Consider the following 20,508-nt stretch of genomic DNA (forward strand, 5'->3'; position numbering starts at 1 on the left):
TTTCAGCACTTGTTTCGAAAAGTAACATTTTTCAAAAAAAAATTGATTTAAACGATTTATTTACAAAATACAAGAAATTTGACTTAAAATTTCACTCAATGGGTGTTTTTCGGAATTGCAAAAAAAGTTGTATGGAACTCGTTGCAAAACTTGATTTTTTCAGCACTCGACGTATTTATCCAACTCGGTGTACGACTCGTGCTGAAAAAATCCTCTTTTTGCAACTTGTTGCATAAACTACTATTTACACTCGTTTAGTTGTTTTGCAATCATTATTTTTCAAAAAATATAAGATTTGATTAACACAAAAAAATTAGCAAAAAAAACATTTTGCGAAACTGAACATCGATTTTATTTTAAAAATTCGAAACATTTTTTAACTAACACAAGCATGTAAAAATGTTTCTAAACGCAGGAAAATTCATTTTATATTGATTTCAGCTAATGGAGCACCCGCAGTCAAGCAGTTTTTGACAGTTCGCTCCATACAATACATTGTAGAAAAAAGCAAAAACTGCTCGAATGGAAGTGCTCCATTGCAGTAAAATTTCTTTTGGAATTTTGAAGTTTTTTGAAAAAATCTTTTTTTTGCCCCCTGATTTTTCGGGCCGACTTTGAAGAGGGGGGAGACAAAAACTTTTAATAGAATTTGTACCAGCCTAAATTTAACAACAAAATAATAAAAAAAAAAAACTTTAAAAATTGAAGCACTCATTATTTTGATTCCGATTAGAAACATCTAGTCTTTGAAAAATAACCGAACGCTTAATAATATTTGTGATTTCAATGTTTATTTTTAAAATTGGCAAAAGTATAGTTTTTTATGCTTTGACCGCTGTAAAATGTTTGAGAAAAAATCTTTTAGCATATTTGCAATAACTTAAACCAAAATTTGTTGGATTTATTTTTAACAATATTTTTTCATGTTTTCTTTTAAAAAAATTAAAAAAATACTAACTACTTTTTTCATTTAGAACGAACATCGCATGGATATTTTCGATATTTAAGTTTTCCGATAACTGAAAATCAAGCTTTATCTAAAGTAATTTACCCATAATCACAAAAAATTCAAACGAATCATTTGGGAATAAAAATATATTATTATTTTTTAACTCAAGTTGGAATTTTTTTAATCAAATATTCAGTTAATGTGATAAAATCGTAATGAACAAAATTACAAAATTACAAAATTACAGATTTTTAGATTTTTAAATTTTTAGATTTTTAGATTTTTAAATTTTTAGATTTTTAGATTTTTAGATTTTTAGATTTTTAGATTTTTAGATTTTTAGATTTTTAGATTTTTAGATTTTTAGATTTTTAGATTTTTAGATTTTTAGATTTTTAGATTTTTAGATTTTTAGATTTTTAGATTTTTAGATTTTTAGATTTTTAGATTTTTAGACTTTTAGATTTTTAGATTTTTAGATTTTTAGATTTTTAGATTTTTAGATTTCTAGATTTTTAGATTTTTAGATTTTTAGATTTTTAGATTTTTAGATTTTTAGATTTTTAGATTTTTAGATTTTTAGATTTTTAGATTTTTAGATTTTTAGATTTTTAGATTTTTAGATTTTTAGATTTTTAGATTTTTAGATTTTTAGGTTTTTATATTTTAAGATCTTTAGATTTTTAGATTTTTAGATTTTTAGACTTTTAGATTTTTAGATTTTTAGATTTTTAGATTTTTAGATCTTTAGATTTTTAGATTTTAAGATCTTTAGATTTTTAGATTTTTAGATTTTTAGATTTTTAGATTTTTAGATTTTTAGATTTTTAGATTTTTAGATTTTTAGACTTTTAGATTTTTAGATTTTTAGATTTTTAGATTTTTAGATTTTTAGATTTTTAGATTTTTAGATTTTTAGATTTTTAGATTTTTAGATTTTTAGATTTTTAGATTTTTAGATTTTTATATTTTAAGATCTTTAGATTTTTAGATTTTTAGATTTTTAGATTTTTAGATTTTTAGATCATTAGATTTTTAGATTTTTAAATTTTTAGATTTTTAGATTTTTAGATTTTTAGATTTTTAGATTTTTAGATTTTTAGATTTTTAGATTTTTAGATTTTTAGATTTTTAGATTTTTAGATTTTTAGATTTTTAGATTTTTAGATTTTTAGATTTTTAGATTTTTAGATTTTTAGATTTTTAGATTTTTAGATTTTTAGATTTTTAGATTTTTAGATTTTTAGATTTTTAGATTTTTAGATTTTTAGATTTTTAGATTTTTAGATTTTTAGATTTTTAGATTTTTAGATTTTTAGATTTTTAGATTTTTAGATTTTTAGATTTTTAGATTTTTAGATTTTTAGATTTTTAGATTTTAAGATTTTTAGGTTTTTATATTTTAAGATCTTTAGATTTTTAGATTTTTAGATTTTTAGACTTTTAGATTTTTAGATTTTTAGATTTTTAGATTTTTAGATCTTTAGATTTTTAGATTTTTATAATTTAAGATCTTTAGATTTTTAGATTTTTAGATCTTTAGATTTTTAGATTTTTAGATTTTTAGATTTTTAGATTTTTAGATTTTTAGATTTTTAGATTTTTAGATTTTTAGATTTTTAGATTTTTAGATTTTTAGATTTTTAGATTTTTAGATTTTAGATTTTTAGATTTTTAGATTTTTAGATTTTTAGATTTTTAGATTTTTAGATTTTTAGATTTTTAGATTTTTAGATTTTTAGATTTTTAGATTTTTAGATTTTTAGATTTTTAGATTTTTAGATTTTTAGATTTTTAGATTTTTAGATTTTTAGATTTTTAGATTTTTAGATTTTTAGATTTTTAGATTTTTAGATTTTTAGATTTTTAGATTTCTAGATTTTTAGATTTTTAGATTTTTCAAACGAATCATTTGGGAATAAAAAAATATTATTATTTTTTAACTCAAGTTGGATTTTTTTAAATCAAATATTCAGTTAATGTGATAAAATCGTAATCGTTAAAATTAGGCTCAATTTTTATATTATTTTTTCATTAAATTTGTTGTTGTTTTGTGTCTGTCAGAGTAAGAACAAGAAGAAATGTTTGATAGACAAAAATAAATAAATAAAAAAACTTTTGATTCATAAAAAATATTATATAACTCTGTGTCAAATATTTGTATTTTTAATGTCTTAAAAAACCTTTAAATTCACAAATAGATTGAAATAGTGAAAGAAACCTTAAATTTAAAGTAAGTTACTTAGGAAGAATTGAGTGAGTTTAATTTGAAAATTGTTCAAAATATTACAAAAATCAAGCGGGTATGCTTGTGATCCACGATTTTTTTACGAGTTTCTGACAAAAAAAAATCACAAATTCCCGACTGTTTCCCGACTTTTCCGACTTGAGTGGCCACCCTGTCAGTTTTTAATGTTAAATTGAAATTGCGATCGAAAAGTACTTTACAGATTTTGAGGTAAAGTGCATAGTTTTCAAGATATAGGTTAAATTTTAGCTGAAAAATTCCCGTTTATAGATTTTTAAAATAGTGTCCATCCCTTATTTTTTTCTTAAAACAGTTTAGAAAATTTACAATAAACATGCCTGAGAGGGGACCATCCACAAACCACGTGGACACTGGAATTGTCAACCTCCACCCCCCCCCCCCTCCTACCTCCCCCTCCATTCGTGGACGAATTCCATACAAATCAAATCTTTTTTGTATGGAGCGTGGACAATCCAAATCTTACCAAACAGCCCCTCATTTTTAATGCCATCTCAGCAAGTAATGGTCAAATTTCAACGATATTTACAAAAAAAAATACTTCGAAATTTTGGAACCAAGACTAACATTTTGAAAGGGCCAAATATTCAAGGTCGGATATTGCTGTTTAGTTATCAAAAAAAAGTGACGACGTGGTTTATGGATGCCCGAAGTAGATTTTTTTCAAGGCTTTCGTTCAATTCTATTGCATTAAATTCCCAAAAAAAATAGTATCAGTATGATTTATTCTTAAACAACCTACCTTCCTCCTCCTCAAAACATCGACGACGACCCCTCGCACTTGACCTTTCTCGGAATCGTGGCTGCCCTCAGATAAGGATTATCAATCGTGGGACTATTGTTTGTCAAATTAATCTGCGCCGTCGTAATATTCCCGGACGCCGTCGAAACCGTCACCGTCGGCGGTCCCATTTTGCTCTCCCCCGTCGAATCGACGCGCTCCTTCTTCTCACTCTTGACCGGCGAAGCCGATTCGTTCCCATCCGTTAGTTCGCCACCCTCCTTCTTCTCATCCCCATCTTCATTATCTTCGTCATCGTCGTCGGCACCCTCCTTGGCGTCCGCCGGATCTTCCTTCCGGTTCGCCACCTGGTAGTAATACTCGAGCTCTTCAAAGTCAAAGATCTGGTCGGTTGGGTTGAGCGCCTGCAGGTACGGTGGAAACGATGGTTTGCACGCAATCAGCGGGAACATTGGGCTTTCTTCGTTGTCGAACAGACTGTGCACGTCGCTCGTTTTGGCCAGGAACTTGGTGAGCGCTTTTTCGACGTCACGCTTCTGCGAGGCGGCCTTCTCCCGGATGGCCTCGTACTCCGTGACCGGTTGTTTGTACGTCTGTAAAAGATCAAATTTACCCGTTAAACCCTCGAAAGAACCCACAAGCAATTCCGCCAACTCACCGGCGTCCGGATGTAGGCATGCGGATCGGGCAGCGTCGGCAGGTGGTTCGGAATGTGCGACGGGTGGTTGTGCTTCTGCCCCGCCTGCAGAATGCTCAGCTGCTTCTGCGCTTGGGCCTGCTGGGGCTGGGGCAGGATCCGGCGCGATTCCCGTTTGCCGTACGCCTCCAGGCCCTTGATCGAAATGCCCATGTTGATAAGGGAAATCACAATGTCCCCGATGACGGGCTGCGTCCGGCCGGCCAACTCGCAGTAATTGCGCGACGATTGACCCAACTCGACCATGACTGAAATGAGAAAATCATTTAAGTTCTAACAAAAATGAGATTAAACGGAAAACTTACAACTCTGGAGCATTTCCGTCAGCGTTTCGACGCACTCAGGTTCGGCGGCATCGAAGCCGCGTTCCATCAGCTCGGAAGACACGGCCATCGTGAGGTAGCGACGGCGCGCAATCTGGGTGGCGTTTATTTCGGCCATTTATGCGCGAAAATCTGTGTTTTTCACTTAAAATTCAAATAAAATTTAATAAATCGTGAAAAACAACAAAAACCGAATTGATTGTTTACAATTTGTGAGAAACGTCATTATTTTGACATGACGCGCTAATTTCGGTTCGGGGGGTGATTCAAATCTGATTAGCTGCAGTACTAGAATTGGGTTTTACACCGTTCTGCAAAAAACACAAATCTGACTTTTTCCACGAATCCGCTCCAAAATTTACAAAATTACAAAATTACAAAATTACAAAATTACAAAATTACAAAAATACAAAATTACAAAATTACAAAATTACAAAATTACAAAATTACAAAATTACAAAATTACAAAATTACAAAATTACAAAATTACAAAATTACAAAATTACAAAATTACAAAATTACAAAATTACAAAATTACAAAATTACAAAATTACAAAATTACAAAATTACAAAATTACAAAATTACAAAATTACAAAATTACAAAATTACAAAATTACAAAATTACAAAATTACAAAATTACAAAATTACAAAATTACAAAATTACAAAATTACAAAATTACAAAATTACAAAATTACAAAATTACAAAATTACAAAATTACAAAATTACAAAATTACAAAATTACAAAATTACAAAATTACAAAATTACAAAATTACAAAATTACAAAATTACAAAATTACAAAATTACAAAATTACAAAATTACAAAATTACAAAATTACAAAATTACAAAATTACAAAATTACAAAATTACAAAATTACAAAATTACAAAATTACAAAATTACAAAATTACAAAATTACAAAATTACAAAATTACAAAATTACAAAATTACAAAATTACAAAATTACAAAATTACAAAATTACAAAATTACAAAATTACAAAATTACAAAATTACAAAATTACAAAATTACAAAATTACAAAATTACAAAATTACAAAATTACAAAATTACAAAATTACAAAATTACAAAATTACAAAATTACAAAATTACAAAATTACAAAATTACAAAATTACAAAATTACAAAATTACAAAATTACAAAATTACAAAATTACAAAATTACAAAATTACAAAATTACAAAATTACAAAATTACAAAATTACAAAATTACAAAATTACAAAATTACAAAATTACAAAATTACAAAATTACAACATTACAAAATTACAAAATTACAAAATTACAAAATTATAAAATCACAAAACAAGTTTTTAATTTAACTTTTTTAAATTTTTTAGATTTTTAGATTTTTAGATTTTTAGATTTTAAAATTTTTAGATTTTTAGATTTTTAGATTTTTAGATTTTTAGATTTTTAGATTTTTAGATTTTTAGATTTCTAGATTTTTAGATTTTTAGATATTTAGATTTTTAGATTTTTAGATTTTTAGATTTTTAGATTTTTAGATTTTTAGATTTTTAGATTTTTAGATTTTTAGATTTTTAGATTTTTAGATTTTTAGATTTTTAGATTTTTAGATTTTTAGATTTCTAGATTTTTAGATTTTTAGATTTTTAGATTTTTAGAGTTTTAGATTTTTAGATTTTTAGATTTTTAGATTTGTAGATTTTTAGATTTTTAGATTTTTAGATTTTTAGATTTTTAGATTTTTAGATTTTTAGATTTTTAGATTTTTAGATTTTTAGATTTTTATATTTTTAGATTTTTAGATTTTTAGATTTTTAGATTTTGAGATTTTTAGATTTTTAGATTTTTAGATTTTTAGATTTTTAGATTTTTAGATTTTTAGAATTTTAGATCTTTAGATTTTTAGAATTTTAGATTTTTAGATTTTTAGATTTTTAGATATTTCATTTTTATTTTTGTCATTGCTCCAAGAGAGAATGACACTATATACGACCGTTATTTGGCCAAAGAACTTTCATGCTAAATCTAAGCCAAATCGGAGCTTTTTTGATTTGGATACTTCCTGTTTTTTTTTTAAGATTTTCAGGTTTGCAGATTTTAGGATAAGTAATTTTTTGGATTTTTTGAATGTTTAGATTTTTAGTTATTTGAGTATTTTGATTTATAGATTGTTGAATTCAAAAATTTAGGATTTTCATTTGAACATGCAACTATAATAAAACAAGCAGCATCAATATTAAGTTATAAATCTATCTAACTTGAATAAGTCACTGAAAAATTTTACTAAGTGGACGTATTATTTCACACTCTTCAGCAAAGTTGTTTTTTGAAACAGGAACTATTTAATCATGTTTTTTTTTTATAAATAAAAAAATCTGACAGAGACTTAAAATGGCTACAAACGAAAAGTAATGGTTGAATCAAGTCGGAACGGCGTGGAGCCTCATAATGAAGCACATCCATACTAGCAGTTTTTGCTTTTTTCTACAATGTATTCCTTATGGGAGAACTGTCATTTCTAATCATGATTTTTAAGGATTGGAGATTTTTTAAATTTATACGCGTTTTTAAATTTTAGAGAATTTTGAGATTTTTTATATTTTGAAGTTGTTTTAGATATAAGCAGACACTTGCAACAGAGACCACAAAAGACCCGGGGGTCGTTTAAGTCGATTGCTTTGCTTAGTTGTTTTAGATATTTCAGTTTTTTTACTTAGATTTTTGTTAGATTTTTTAGATTTTGAAGATTTTTAGATTTTTTAAATTTTTTAGATGTTTGAGACTTTTTGGCGTCATCCATAAAGTACGTCACGCTAAAATCGGCCAAAAATAACCCCCCCCCCCTCTCCCCTATGTCACACTTTGTCAAAACACTCAAAAAGTACGTCATACTTTGTCGGACCCCTCCCCCCATCTTGATTTTTTGTACAATCTTCATAAAATTTTCAAAAGATCTTATCTACATAAGAAAACCTATATGTCATGATGGGTTGTTTTTTTATGGTTGGGTTTGGATTTTTTAAATTTTTGCTTTCAAAATATAATGATTCAAAAACTCAGTTTCTTAAACCCTTGTATAGTATGTTTCATTTATGAGTAAAGTTTATCAAACATTGAACTTTTTTTTAAATATATTTTAAGACTGAATTTTCAGTATTAAAGAAATAGTATAGCGAAGTAATCTGGGAGCGTGAACAGACGTATATTTTTCCGCTGTCATATTTTTGGAATTTGTTTTTTTTTTATTTTTTTTATTTTTTTAAACTTTTGATATCAATTATTAAACCGGAGTTCCTGTACAATTTTAATGGTGGTAGCGGTTGAGGTTGTGTCAGTGGAATATCAAAACCCAGATTTCAACTTCTCGTCGGCTTAATGCTCGTCATGGGGGTTACGATTACACGAACAAGAAGGCAGGATCAGCAACAGCTGGAGCACTTTATGAAGGCCAGCAGTAGCAGACTAAATGCATCGTGTGGTGATCAGTACCAACTTGCGGCATCTTATGCCTTTGCTGCCGGTCGAGCAGTACCAGGATTGCTGCTGGAAGAACTGAAACCTTGATTGTTGCTGCCCGCTACTTTACTGTAGTCCTGTTCAAGTCCAGAAGTCTTAGAAGAATTACGATTCAAGTGGCATTTTATGATAAGTTCAAATCCTGCTGGAGCTGTTGAATCTTGATTTGGTGAGATCTGTCCATTTTATCTATAATTATTTGATAGATGATTTTTTTTCCCTTATTTTATATAATATTCTATTGATCAAATGATATATCCATATTATCCCTTTCCCGCCTTCCTTTTCTCCAATCCACATTTCCCATCCCCCCCCCCCCTTCCGCCCCTAAACATTATTATCTGCCAAATTTACACTAACACACCACACCACAACTGATTCGGAGCGTTTGGTACGGTATGTCCACGCATCCTTCCTCCCCTGATGATTCTGTGAAATGTGATCCGTTCATAGAATCTGTCTCTGCGGTTAATGCAGCGCAGTAGGCCTGGCCGCTTTAATTTTTGCTATACATTTTCGGGGTAACTCGGATGTACTGTAATCATTAATATTGACAAGGAGTTGAGGCGTAATCTTACCACAAGTTCTTCCAGGATGCTTTCTTCGGACTGGCTGCGCTTGTGTTTAATTAGATTAGAATTAGATTAGATTAAAGAAATAGTATAGCGTGATGCCGCAGTCTCGCCCCCCCCCCCTTGCCACACTTAATCACGCTTGCGACAACCCCCCCCTCCCCCCTAGAGCGTGATGTACTTTATAAATGACGCCTTTAGACTTTTTTTTATTTTTCAATTATTTAGTGTTTTTAGATTTTTGAGATCTAATCTAATCACATTTTCACAAATTCTGGGTAAAAATAACTCAGAACTGAGTTGTTTGAAACAACCGTCTTCACATTTGCTCACCCCCCGGAATCATTCTAGTACCGCACTCGGAACGAAATTTCCAAAACAAAAGCCAACTCTTTCACACACACGATCGCAGCAGCCTGTTCCGCTTTGCTCCGGTGTCTGTGTTGGTGCAAAACGTCTAAAAATCTGCCAACCACCGTGAAGAAAAAAAGACTGACCGAATTTACTGGGAGTGAAAAAGATTGTGATTTTTCACGATTTTCGAGTGAATTTCCAGTGGAAAGTAAGCGAATTTGGGTGAAAATTGTAGCTGGCGTTGAGGGGAGTTGGAGTTTTGTGGAATTCTGGTGGAAAAGAAGTGATTTGAGTCGGGATTTGTTTCTAGAGCAAAGGGTTAGTTTTCTTCTTATTTTTTATTGTTTGTTGTTGGATTGAGAGGAGTTCTGGTTCTAGTGTGAAAAGGCAAGCTTCAAGCTGGCAGCGGCGACGATGGCCACCCAGCAGAGCCCCGCGAACCTGCAGGCGGCCAACAGCGAGAAGGTCTTCCAGTGGATCAACGAGCTGTCCAATCCGGAGACCCGGGAGACGGCGCTGCTGGAGCTGAGCAAGAAGCGCGAATCGGTGCCGGATTTGGCCCCGATGCTGTGGCACAGCTTCGGCACGACGGCCGCTCTGCTGCAGGAGATCATCAACATCTATCCGTCGATAAATCCGGCCACGCTGACGGCACACCAGTCGAACCGGGTTTGCAACGCGCTCGCCCTGCTGCAGTGCGTGGCGTCCCACCCGGAGACGCGGTCCGTCTTTCTGGCCGCGCACATCCCGCTGTTTCTGTACCCGTTCCTGCACACGACCTCGAAGACGCGCCCCTTCGAGTACCTGCGGCTGACCTCGCTCGGCGTGATCGGAGCGCTGGTCAAGACCGACGAGCAGGAGGTGATAACGTTCCTGCTGACGACGGAGATCATCCCGCTGTGCTTGCGCATCATGGAGTCCGGCTCGGAGCTGAGCAAAACCGTCGCGACGTTCATCCTGCAGAAGATCCTGCTCGACGACAGCGGCCTCTCATACATCTGCCACACGTACGACCGGTTCTCGCACGTGGCCATCATTCTGGTAGGTTGTTGAGTTTCTCTAAAATTTAAACAATTAATCACCGTTTCTTCCAGGGTAAAATGGTCATCTCCCTGTCCAAGGAACCATCCGCAAGACTGTTGAAGCACGTCGTCCGGTGCTACCTTCGACTGTCCGACAATCCGAGGTGAGTCCCCGTGAAAACGATTCTTAATTGATCAACTTTTGACCAAAATCCAACTTCCGCCAGAGCCCGCGAGGCCCTCCGCCAGTGCCTGCCGGACCAGCTGCGCGACGGCACGTTCGCGGCCTGCCTCCAGGAGGACAAGTCGACCAAACCGTGGCTGACGCTGCTGCTCAAGAATCTGGAGACGGTGAGCGTGCCGGGGGCGGACCCGCGACAGGTCGGCATCTCGCCGCTGACGTCCTAAGCATGGCCAGCAGCAGCACGTGCACGAATGTTTGTCTTCAGTCGTCGATTCGGGGTGGGAACAACCGTGCGTACCTGTGTGGATGAGCACGAAGCAAACCGAACCATGATGTGTAGAGTACGTTTTAGAGCAAACTTGTTACGAGAAATCAAAAAAAAAAAAGGTCCTCAAAAGAGTCGAATTGAGCGCAGCAGCAGTTAGCAACACTTTGATTGTAAAGAAGCAAGCTTAGTTTAAGAAATTTCAGAAAGAGCATCTCTTTCCTTGCAAGTCAGATTAAACTTCTTATTTTCACCCACGCAAAACATCGGAACAAAAAATGATTTTTGCTTGTAACTTTCTAATTATGTTCTCAAGGCGCGTGCGCGCGCACTTTATTTAAGTCAACAAACTTATGATTTTCCTTCTCCTTTAAGTTTTACCAAACTACCGTAATTTTCTCTTGCATTGTTTCAGTATGATTTGCGTTAGAAAAAAAAATCCGTTAAAAAGAAATGTGTCCGATCGAGAAAAAAAAACAACAACTTAGTCAGAAAATTAACGCTGTTGATAGCAGGTCGATACGAAATATGCGACAAAAATAAAAAAATAAAAACCTGAACGAGGAAAAGCTTAGCTGTAATAGCAGTGATATGATTGATTAATAAAACTTAGATGGTAAATCAATTTGGTGGTGTTTTATTTTTTCTTCTCGAAAATTTCTTGACATAAACTTTGACAAATAACGGCCTAACTTTAGTTTTATTTTTTTTTAATTTTCGCTATCGTTATCGTTATTTCGATAATTCTTTCGGCGGTAACTCATTTTTTTATCTTTTTCGAATTTACGTAGGCCATTGATGTGCTTTCACTAAGAATATATTTTTTGATTATGTTTTGTTGCAAAGGCCGTTGCAAATATTTTTCAAAGTTTATGTCGCCTTCTTATTCAAAATTGGTCCGAAAAATCAAGGGGGCAAAAAATTTTTTTTTTCAAAGGACTTCAAAACTGTAATGGAAATTGGAGACTAATCAACTAAAAACAATCTAAAATGCATTTTGCTCGTTACAAAATTATTTAAACTTTCATAATTCAATTGTACAGTAAACGCATTTTGTTTGGTGAATAAAATCTTTTTTTCCATGATATTTTGGAAATTTAAATGTTTTTGCTTTCAAATGGTCAAAACTTGTAATATCTATGTAATTTTTTCTATTATTTTTTGCATTTTAATAGGAGTGATAAACAAAAGAACTCTAATAAAAATGAAAGAGCATACAACATTTTACTTCATTTGATACCCATACTGCAAATAATAAAAATTTAAGCTCTTTCGAAAAAATACGGTATTTTGTTAAAAAATCTAAAATTAAAAAAAATGAAATAAAAGTGAAAAGCATTCAAAATTAAGCTTCGTTTGCTACCCATATTGATATTATAAAAATTTGAGGTTTTTTTTTCGAAAAAAAACGCTAATGGGTAATTCTCCGCCAACTCACACAGTAGTTGCCCCGACCCCTCTTCGATTTGCGTGAAACTTTGTCCTGAGGGGTAACTTTTGTCCCTGATCACGAATCCGAGGTCCGTTTTTTGATATCTCGTGACGGAGGGGCGGTACGACCCCTTCCATTTTTGAACATGCGAAAAAGAGGTGTTTTTCAATAATTTGCAGCCTGAAACGGTGAAGAGATAGAAATTTGGTGTCAAAGGGACTTTTTTGTAAAATTAGACGCCCGATTTGATGGCGTACTCTGAATTCCGAAAAACGTATTTTTCATCGAAAAAATCACTAAAAAAGTTTTAAAAATTCTCCCATTTTCCGTTACCTGACTGTAAAATTTTTGGAACATGTCATTTTATGGGAATTTCAATGTACTTTTCGAATCTACATTGACCCAGAAGGGTCAATTTTATATTTAGAACAAAATTTTTCATTTTGAAATTTCGTGTTTTTTCTAACTTTGCAGGGTTATTTTTTAGAGTGTAACAATGTTCTACAAAATTGTAGAGCAGACAATTACAAAAATTTTGATATATAGGCATAAGGGGTTTGCTTATAAACATCACGAGTTATCGCGATTTTACGAAAAAAAAGTTTTGAAAAAGTTGGTCGTCATCGATCATGGCCATTCATGGTCACCCGCGACAGAGACGGACGACGAAACAAAGAGAAACGCAAAAAGTAACTTTTTCAAAAAAAATTTTCGTAAAATCACGATAATTTTTGTAATTGTTTGCTCTACAACTATATAGAACATTGTTACACTCTAAAAAATAACCCTGCAAAGTTAGAAAAAACACGAAATTTTAAAATGAAAAATTTTGTTCTAAATGAAAAATGACCCTTATGGGTCAATGTAGATTCGAAAAGTACATTGAAATTCCCATAAAATGACATGTTCCAAAAATTTTTTACAGTCGAGTAACGGAAAATGGGAGAATTTTTAAAACTTTTTTAGTGTTTTTTTCGATGAAAAATACGTTTTTTCGGAATTCTGAGTACGCCATCAAATCGGGCGTCTAATTTTACATAAAAGTCCCTTTGACACCAAATTTCTATCTCATCACCGTTTCAGGCTGCAAATTGTTGAAAAACACCTCTTTTTTCACATGTTCAAAAATGGAAGGGGTCGTACCGCCCTCCGTCACGAGATATCAAAAAACGGACCTCGGTTTCGTGACCAGGGACAAAAGTTACCCCTTAGGACAAAGTTTCACGCAAATCGAAGAGGGGTCGGGGCAACTTTTCCCGATTTCGGGTGAGTTGGTAGAGAATTACCCTAATATAAGTGAAAGATCAATTTCGCTTCATTTGATACCCATATTGCAAATAATGAAAATTTGAGCATGTATTTAAAAAAATACGGTATTTTGTAAAATGTTAAGTATTGTACTTAAAAAAAAACTCTTATAAAAGTGAAAAGCATAAAAATTTCGCTAATGAAAAAATCAAGAATTTTCGAAAAATATGATATTTTGTTAAAACTTTGAGTACTTTACAAAAAAAAATCTATTAAGGGTAAACAGCAACCAAGGAAGTTGTTGTCTTCTTATCCTAAAATTTTTAAACTTACGGACCCAATCCTGAAATAATTTGGTTATAAAAATTTACAAATTATGTTATAAATCTTTATCGAAATGTAGTTTTGAAGATACTAAAATGTCTGTAACAAAAATATGGGTGCAAAAGCTCCGGTTGATGTGTACCGTTAACAGTTAAAAAGCATTTTTTTTTTTTAATAATTTGAGTTTTTTCGAAAGAATAAGGTATTTTGTGAAAATTTTAGTAATTTATAAAAAAAATCTTTAATAAAATTGAAAAAAGCATACAAAATTTCGCTTCGTATGATACCGCTATGGCAAATTATTTATAGTATTTTCGATAAATACGATATTTTGTGATTTTTTGGTATTTTTTCTTACTAAATTATTAAAAAATATATTATAAGTGAAAAATTAAAAATTCAACATATGGATAAATTAAATCAATTTGAGAAAGATTTTAAAAATGAGTTATTGTCGATAAAATGATCGAAATAACAAAAACAACGATAACAATCGTCCCGACTTGGTCCCGACGATAACAACTATCGTTATTTAACCTCGGTAATTTTATGGTTAACAACCTTCTTTAGAATTTTCTAAATTTATTTCAATGTTTTTGTCCAAGATGCTTAGAAATTTAATTGAAATTCTGAGTGCAATTGAGATAAAATCAATTTTAAATGCATTGCCCTACGTTTAAAATCATGTTTAGTATGTTCAAGTAAGTTTAAAATTATTTTTTTAGCTATTTCGAAGGTTATTTTCGCAATTTTTTTCCTTCTCTGTCCAATTCGTTCTCCTTAGTAAGAGTAAACTCTATCCTCATTAAGAACAAATCAGCTGTTGAAAGGTAGTCCATATCTCAGCTCAGGATAACAACTGCACCAATGTATTTGTTAAAGCAACCAAATAAATGAAATGAAATGAAATGAAAATTATTTTTAATTTTAGTGAATGGTTCGATGTATTTAAAAAATAATAATAATAATGTCAGAACTTAAATTTTTGAAAAACTAATGATTGCAAACAAACTGTAAACTGTGTAATGCATTTCCAACAACTTTTTAACTAAAATGAAAAATAACTGGGTTGTAATGTTTTTTGCCCCCTCGACTTTGCGACGGCCTAAACTTAGCTAACTAAAAATAATAAAATAAAATAAACATAATTACATAACTCGGAATCTTCAATGCATACAATTTCATAATTTATTTAAAATATGTGAATGTGAATGACTATCTACCTAAGCCGTGATCTTAGCACATTGGTGTCAAAACTAAAAATATAGGAATTTCTGTCCGAACTCTATAGAAAACAAATTATAAAGAATACAAGTTTTTAGATTACAGTACTTGTTGGGTAACTGGGCCCTCGATAACTGGGCTGTAGCCCACTTAAAAAGCAGACAAACGTCAAAAAACAAACAGAAACCAAAATGGCCAAGGGCTTAGTAGATGCATAAATCAGGTGTAATAAAAAAAATATTAAAGTTTTGGCGAAATTTCAAGTCAATTTAAGGAAACATGAAAAATTGCTCTGGACACATTTGTTTTTATATTTTATTATAAGAAAATATAATGCATTGGTAGAACCCTCGGAATGAAGTTCTTGAAAGTAAGCCAAAGGGGAAATGGATCAAAAAGTTGAGAAACACTGCAGTGCACTGGTTTAAATGTTTTTTTTAATCTTTTCGACGGTTTATTTTTTTCACACTTTAAAAATTTTAGGACAATTTTTTTTGTTTTTTTTTGTTTTTTTTCAAAATGTTTAAAAATTTTGTTTTTGAAATTATTTTTTTGTATTTTGAATTTTGAAAGAATTATTTTTATTTTTTTTTTGAAGTTTCGAAAACATTTTAAAATGTGTCAAACTTTAATTTTTAATATTTATTTGTTCTGAAATTTTGAAAATATTTTCGATTTTTTTTGTAATTTATTGATGTTCATTTTTGAAATTTCAAATCTTGGTTCTAATTTCTCGACCCACGATCGAAAATTGTCTATGGTAAATCGAGATTTGCCGATGGTAGCTTAATTTTAGAACCCAATTGAAAAAAAATTGAAAATGTTTTTAATTGAATGATCGGAAAAATTTCAAGATGGTTTCTTTTTTGACATCGAAATAGTTAAGCTCAGTGAAGACATCTACAGGTAAAAATGTCACTTGACACATTCTCCAGCGATAAAAACGACACGTTTTGGCTGATAGCTCGAACATTTATTCGTTGTTTAATTGGTCCAATCATCAATCGCTGCTGGATTAACAATGGCAATTGTTTAAAAAAAATCAAATTATTCGCTCTACAGCATTGCCTTGGCGTTCTCGATTGCGAATTTCCTACACGAAACTAAGTGTCCGAAGGCTTTGATTGTTGAGGCAATTGCAAACCTCTTTTCACACCTTAGCTTCCATCCACCCCGGGATTCGAACTGAAAAAATGCCACCGGGACCTTCTGACTGGGACTGGGTGAGAGGCAATCACGCTTACCTCTACACCACGGGTCCCGGCAATGGCTATTGTTTATGATAACTAAAACAAGACTTATTAATCTGTATGAAACCAAAAACTAACTTAATCCACCTATGTGGTTGGAGCCTTCCTCACAACAATGGCTGTACACAAGTTTCATCTATTTTTTAGATCCGGCTTCCAAAAAGTACATCGATATCACTTAAGTGGCCATATCTCGAGACAGGGTTGCCAGATCTTCAATGTTTTGCACTCGTTGGAAAGGTCTTTTGATAACCTAACCAACAATGAGTCGGATGGTGAATCCGGACATAGTTTTTATACATTTAAGTGAGATCCGGCTTCAAAAAAGTACATCAATATCACTTAAGTGGCCATATCTCGAGACAGGGTTGCCAGATTTTCAATGTTTTTGACTCGTTGGAAAGGTCTTTTGATAACCTAACCAACAATGGGTCGGATGGTGGATCCGGACATAGTTTACATACATTTAAGTGAGATCCGGCTTCAAAAAAGTACATCAATATCACTTAAGTGGCCATATCTCGAGACAGGGTTGCCAGATCTTCAATGTTTTGGACTCGTTGGAAAGGTCTTTTGATAACCTAACCAACGTTGGGTCGGATGATGGACCCGGACATAGTTTACATACATTTAAGTGAGATCCGGCTTCAAAAAAGTACATCAATATCACTTAAGTGGCCATATCTCGAGACAGGGTTGCCAGATCTTCAATGTTTTGGACTCGTTAGAAAGGTCTTTTGATAACCTAACCAACGATGGGTCGGATGATGGATCCGGATATAGTTTACATACATTTAAGTGAGATCCGGCTTCAAAAAAGTACATCAATATCACTTAAGTGGCCATATATCGAGACAGGGTTGCCAGATCTTCAATGTTTTGGACTCGTTGGAAAGGTCTTTTGATAACCTAACCAAGAATGGGTCGGATGGTGGATCCGGATATAGTTTACATACATTTAAGTGAGATCTGATTTCAAAAAAGGACATCAATATCACTTAAGTGGCCATATCTCGAGACAGGGTTGCCAGATCTTCAATGTTTTGGACTCGTTGGAAAGGTCTTTTGATAACCTAACCAAGAATGGGTCGGATGGTGGATCCGGACATAGTTTACATACATTTAAGTGAGATCCGGCTTCAAAAAAGTACATCAATATCACTTAAGTGGCCATATCTCGAGACAGGGTTGCCAGATCTTCAATGTTTTGCACTCGTTGGAAAGGTCTTTTGATAACCTAACCAACGATGGGTCGGATGGTGGATCCGGACATAGTTTACATACATTTAAGTGAGATCCGGCTTCAAAAAAGTACATCAATATCACTTAAGTGGCCATATCTCGAGACAGGGTTGCCAGATCTTCAATGTTTTGCACTCGTTGGAAAGGTCTTTTGATAACCTAACCAAGAATGGGTCGGATGGTGGATCCGGACATAGTTTACATACATTTAAGTGAGATCCGGCTTCAAAAAAGTACATCAATATCACTTAAGTGGCCATATCTCGAGACAGGGTTGCCAGATCTTCAATGTTTTGGACTCGTTGGAAAGGTATTTTGATAACCTAACCAACGTCGGGTCGGATAGTGGAGCCGGACATAGTTTACATACATTTAAGTGAGATCCGGCTTCAAAAAAGTACATCAATATCACTTATGTGGCCATATCTCGAGACAGGGTTGCCAGATCTTCAATGTTTTGCACTCGTTGGAAAGGTCTTTTGATAACCTAACCAACAATGGGTCGGATGGTGGATCCGGACATAGTTTACATACATTTAAGTGAGATCCGGCTTCAAAAAAGTACATCAATATCACTTAAGTGGCCATATCTCGAGACAGGGTTGCCAGATCTTCAATGTTTTGCACTCTTTGGAAATGTTTTTTGATAACCTAACCAACAATGGGTCGGATGGTGGATCCGGACATAGTTTACATACATTTAAGTGAGATCCGGCTTCAAAAAAGTACATCAATATCACTTAAGTGGCCATATCTCGAGACAGGGTTGCCAGATCTTCAATGTTTTGGACTCGTTGGAAAGGTCTTTTGATAACCTAACCAACGATGGGTCGGATGATGGATCCGGATATAGTTTACATACATTTAAGTGAGATCCGGCTTCAAAAAAGTACATCAATATCACTTAAGTGGCCATATCTCGAGACAGGGTTGCCAGATCTTCAATGTTTTGGACTCGTTGGAAAGGTCTTTTGATAACCTAACCAACGATGGGTCGGATGATGGACCCGGACATAGTTTACATACAGTTAAGTGAGATCCGGCTTCAAAAAAGTACATCAATATCACTTAAGTGGCCATATCTCGAGACAGGGTTGCCAGATCTTCAATGTTTTGCACTCTTTGGAAATGTTTTTTGATAACCTAACCAACAATGGGTCGGATGGTGGATCCGGACATAGTTTACATACATTTAAGTGAGATCCGGCTTCAAAAAAGTACATCAATATCACTTAAGTGGCCATATCTCGAGACAGGGTTGCCAGATCTTCAATGTTTTGGACTCGTTGAAAAGGTCTTTTGATAACCTAACCAACGATGGGTCGGATGATGGATCCGGATATAGTTTACATACATTTAAGTGAGATCCGGCTTCAAAAAAGTACATCAATATCACTTAAGTGGCCATATCTCGAGACAGGGTTGCCAGATCTTCAATGTTTTGGACTCGTTGGAAAGGTCTTTTGATAACCTAACCAACGATGGGTCGGATGGTGGACCCGGACATAGTTTACATACAGTTAAGTGAGATCCAAATATATGTGAAAACACATTTTTATACATAACTTTTGAACTACTTATCGAAACTTCAATCTGTATAAAACTCGATCTATGGGACCCTAAACCAAGTCGAATGCAACAAGTTCGGGTCAAATCGGTTCAGCCAGTGCCGAGAAACATGAGCTAGTTTGTTGGTCACATACATACATACACACACACATACACACACACATACACACATACACACAGACATTTGTTCAGTTTTCGATTCTGAGTCGATATGTATACATGAAGGTGGGTCTACGACGTTTTTATACGAAGTTCATTTTTAGAGCAGGATTATAGCCTTACCTCAGTGAGGAAGGCAAAAGGGTCGAAATTTTGCTATTTCTCTCCGTTGCAACATTACGGACGTCAACGTCCACAAACGATATTTTATTTTTTGCAAAGTACTTTGAGATTGCAACTTGAATTTTACATCTTTAAAAGTATTCGAAAATCATTACTTATTGTTAAAAAATCGGCAACACTGGCTCGTGCCGAAATTCTCAGTGGGTTGTGCCATATATCAGAAGGTTTTATTTTTTGCCATCGGAACACAGTAAAAAAACAGTAATTTTGAGCAATTCATTTGTTTGTGCGAAAAATTTTCTGTGAATTCCTATCGTAACCAATATCTATAACTTCGTCGAAGACACCATAAAGATCAGATAATCTTTTCTCAAGATGCAGATTTTTGAATATTTCAACATCCTTTTTGTATGGCAGCTGCCACCAATTGTACGGAGATTTGTATGGATGAACTAATCAGGCAAATGAGTGGGGAGACTTGATCCCCTTTTTTTGTATCGCACATAACTCTGTCAATTTCTCACAAAACTATGATCTTTTTGCATGAATTGAAAGCTTAAACATTCAACTATGTTTGGCTGATAAGGGTATTTCATCAGATAAACTCTTCGAATCATGCCAAGCGTTTTAAAATAATATTTTAAACCGGCGTTTTCAAAATGTTGGGGGTAATTTGATCCCCCTTTCAACATTTTGAAGAAATCTTAAGCAAAATGTTTCTTTTTCATCCAAATTTTTAATTTTCTTAAGTTACAGCAATTTCTCATTAAACCTGTACGCTTGTGTTCAAAATATAACAAGTTCAGCATGCAAAATATTTAAAAACTTAAAATTATCTTTTTTAGACCAAAATTGAGCATGTTTACAAAAGCTGGTACAAAACTTTTGAAAAATGCTTCAAACTGCAGTAAGTTATGTACAACTATACTAAAGGAAACTATGTACAAAAACCCAGCCCAATTATTTAATCTTGACTCTTGAGGCTAATTCCAGTGACTGTAAAAATGCAGGGATCAAGTCTCCCTATACGCACTTTTTTAAACAATTAATTGTAAAA

The 20,508-nt window shown here is 33.0% G+C and overlaps 2 protein-coding genes across 2 annotated transcripts; one reads left to right on the forward strand and one right to left on the reverse strand.

Moving 5' to 3' along the window:
- Positions 1-3,920: 3,920 nt before the first annotated feature.
- LOC6036093 (transcription initiation factor TFIID subunit 8) lies at positions 3,921-5,176 on the reverse strand. Its single transcript, XM_038257901.1, has 3 exons — positions 4,960-5,176; positions 4,616-4,902; positions 3,921-4,550 (listed from the first exon to the last, which is right to left on the reverse strand). The coding sequence occupies exons 1-3, from the start codon at positions 5,093-5,095 to the stop codon at positions 3,969-3,971; spliced, it is 1,005 nt and encodes a 334-aa protein (XP_038113829.1). The 5' UTR covers positions 5,096-5,176; the 3' UTR covers positions 3,921-3,968.
- Positions 5,177-9,478: 4,302 nt separating this feature from the next.
- LOC6036091 (CCR4-NOT transcription complex subunit 9) lies at positions 9,479-11,505 on the forward strand. Its single transcript, XM_001846132.2, has 4 exons — positions 9,479-9,727; positions 9,788-10,450; positions 10,504-10,595; positions 10,659-11,505. Exons 2-4 carry the CDS (start codon positions 9,824-9,826, stop codon positions 10,837-10,839), a joined length of 900 nt encoding a protein of 299 aa, XP_001846184.1. The 5' UTR covers positions 9,479-9,727; positions 9,788-9,823; the 3' UTR covers positions 10,840-11,505.
- The last annotated feature ends 9,003 nt before the right edge of the window (positions 11,506-20,508 follow it).

Source organism: Culex quinquefasciatus, chromosome 2 (assembly GCF_015732765.1).
Source record: "Culex quinquefasciatus strain JHB chromosome 2, VPISU_Cqui_1.0_pri_paternal, whole genome shotgun sequence".
NCBI lineage: Eukaryota > Metazoa > Arthropoda > Insecta > Diptera > Culicidae > Culex > Culex quinquefasciatus.

What these genes read in the sequence shown, in the direction of transcription:
- LOC6036093 (XM_038257901.1), bottom strand. Translation starts at nt 5,095, where the DNA reads ATGGCCGAAATAAACGCCACCCAGATTGCGCGCCGTCGCTACCTCACG. An exon ending in GACGGAAATGCTCCAGAGTT is followed by an intron (nt 4,903 to 4,959) that starts GTAAGTTTTCCG and finishes TTCTCATTTCAG; the next exon opens with TCATGGTCGAGTTGGGTCAA. An exon ending in ATGCCTACATCCGGACGCCG is followed by an intron (nt 4,551 to 4,615) that starts GTGAGTTGGCGG and finishes GATCTTTTACAG; the next exon opens with ACGTACAAACAACCGGTCAC.
- LOC6036091 (XM_001846132.2), top strand. Translation starts at nt 9,824, where the DNA reads ATGGCCACCCAGCAGAGCCCCGCGAACCTGCAGGCGGCCAACAGCGAG. An exon ending in CGCACGTGGCCATCATTCTG is followed by an intron (nt 10,451 to 10,503) that starts GTAGGTTGTTGA and finishes CGTTTCTTCCAG; the next exon opens with GGTAAAATGGTCATCTCCCT. An exon ending in CGACTGTCCGACAATCCGAG is followed by an intron (nt 10,596 to 10,658) that starts GTGAGTCCCCGT and finishes AACTTCCGCCAG; the next exon opens with AGCCCGCGAGGCCCTCCGCC.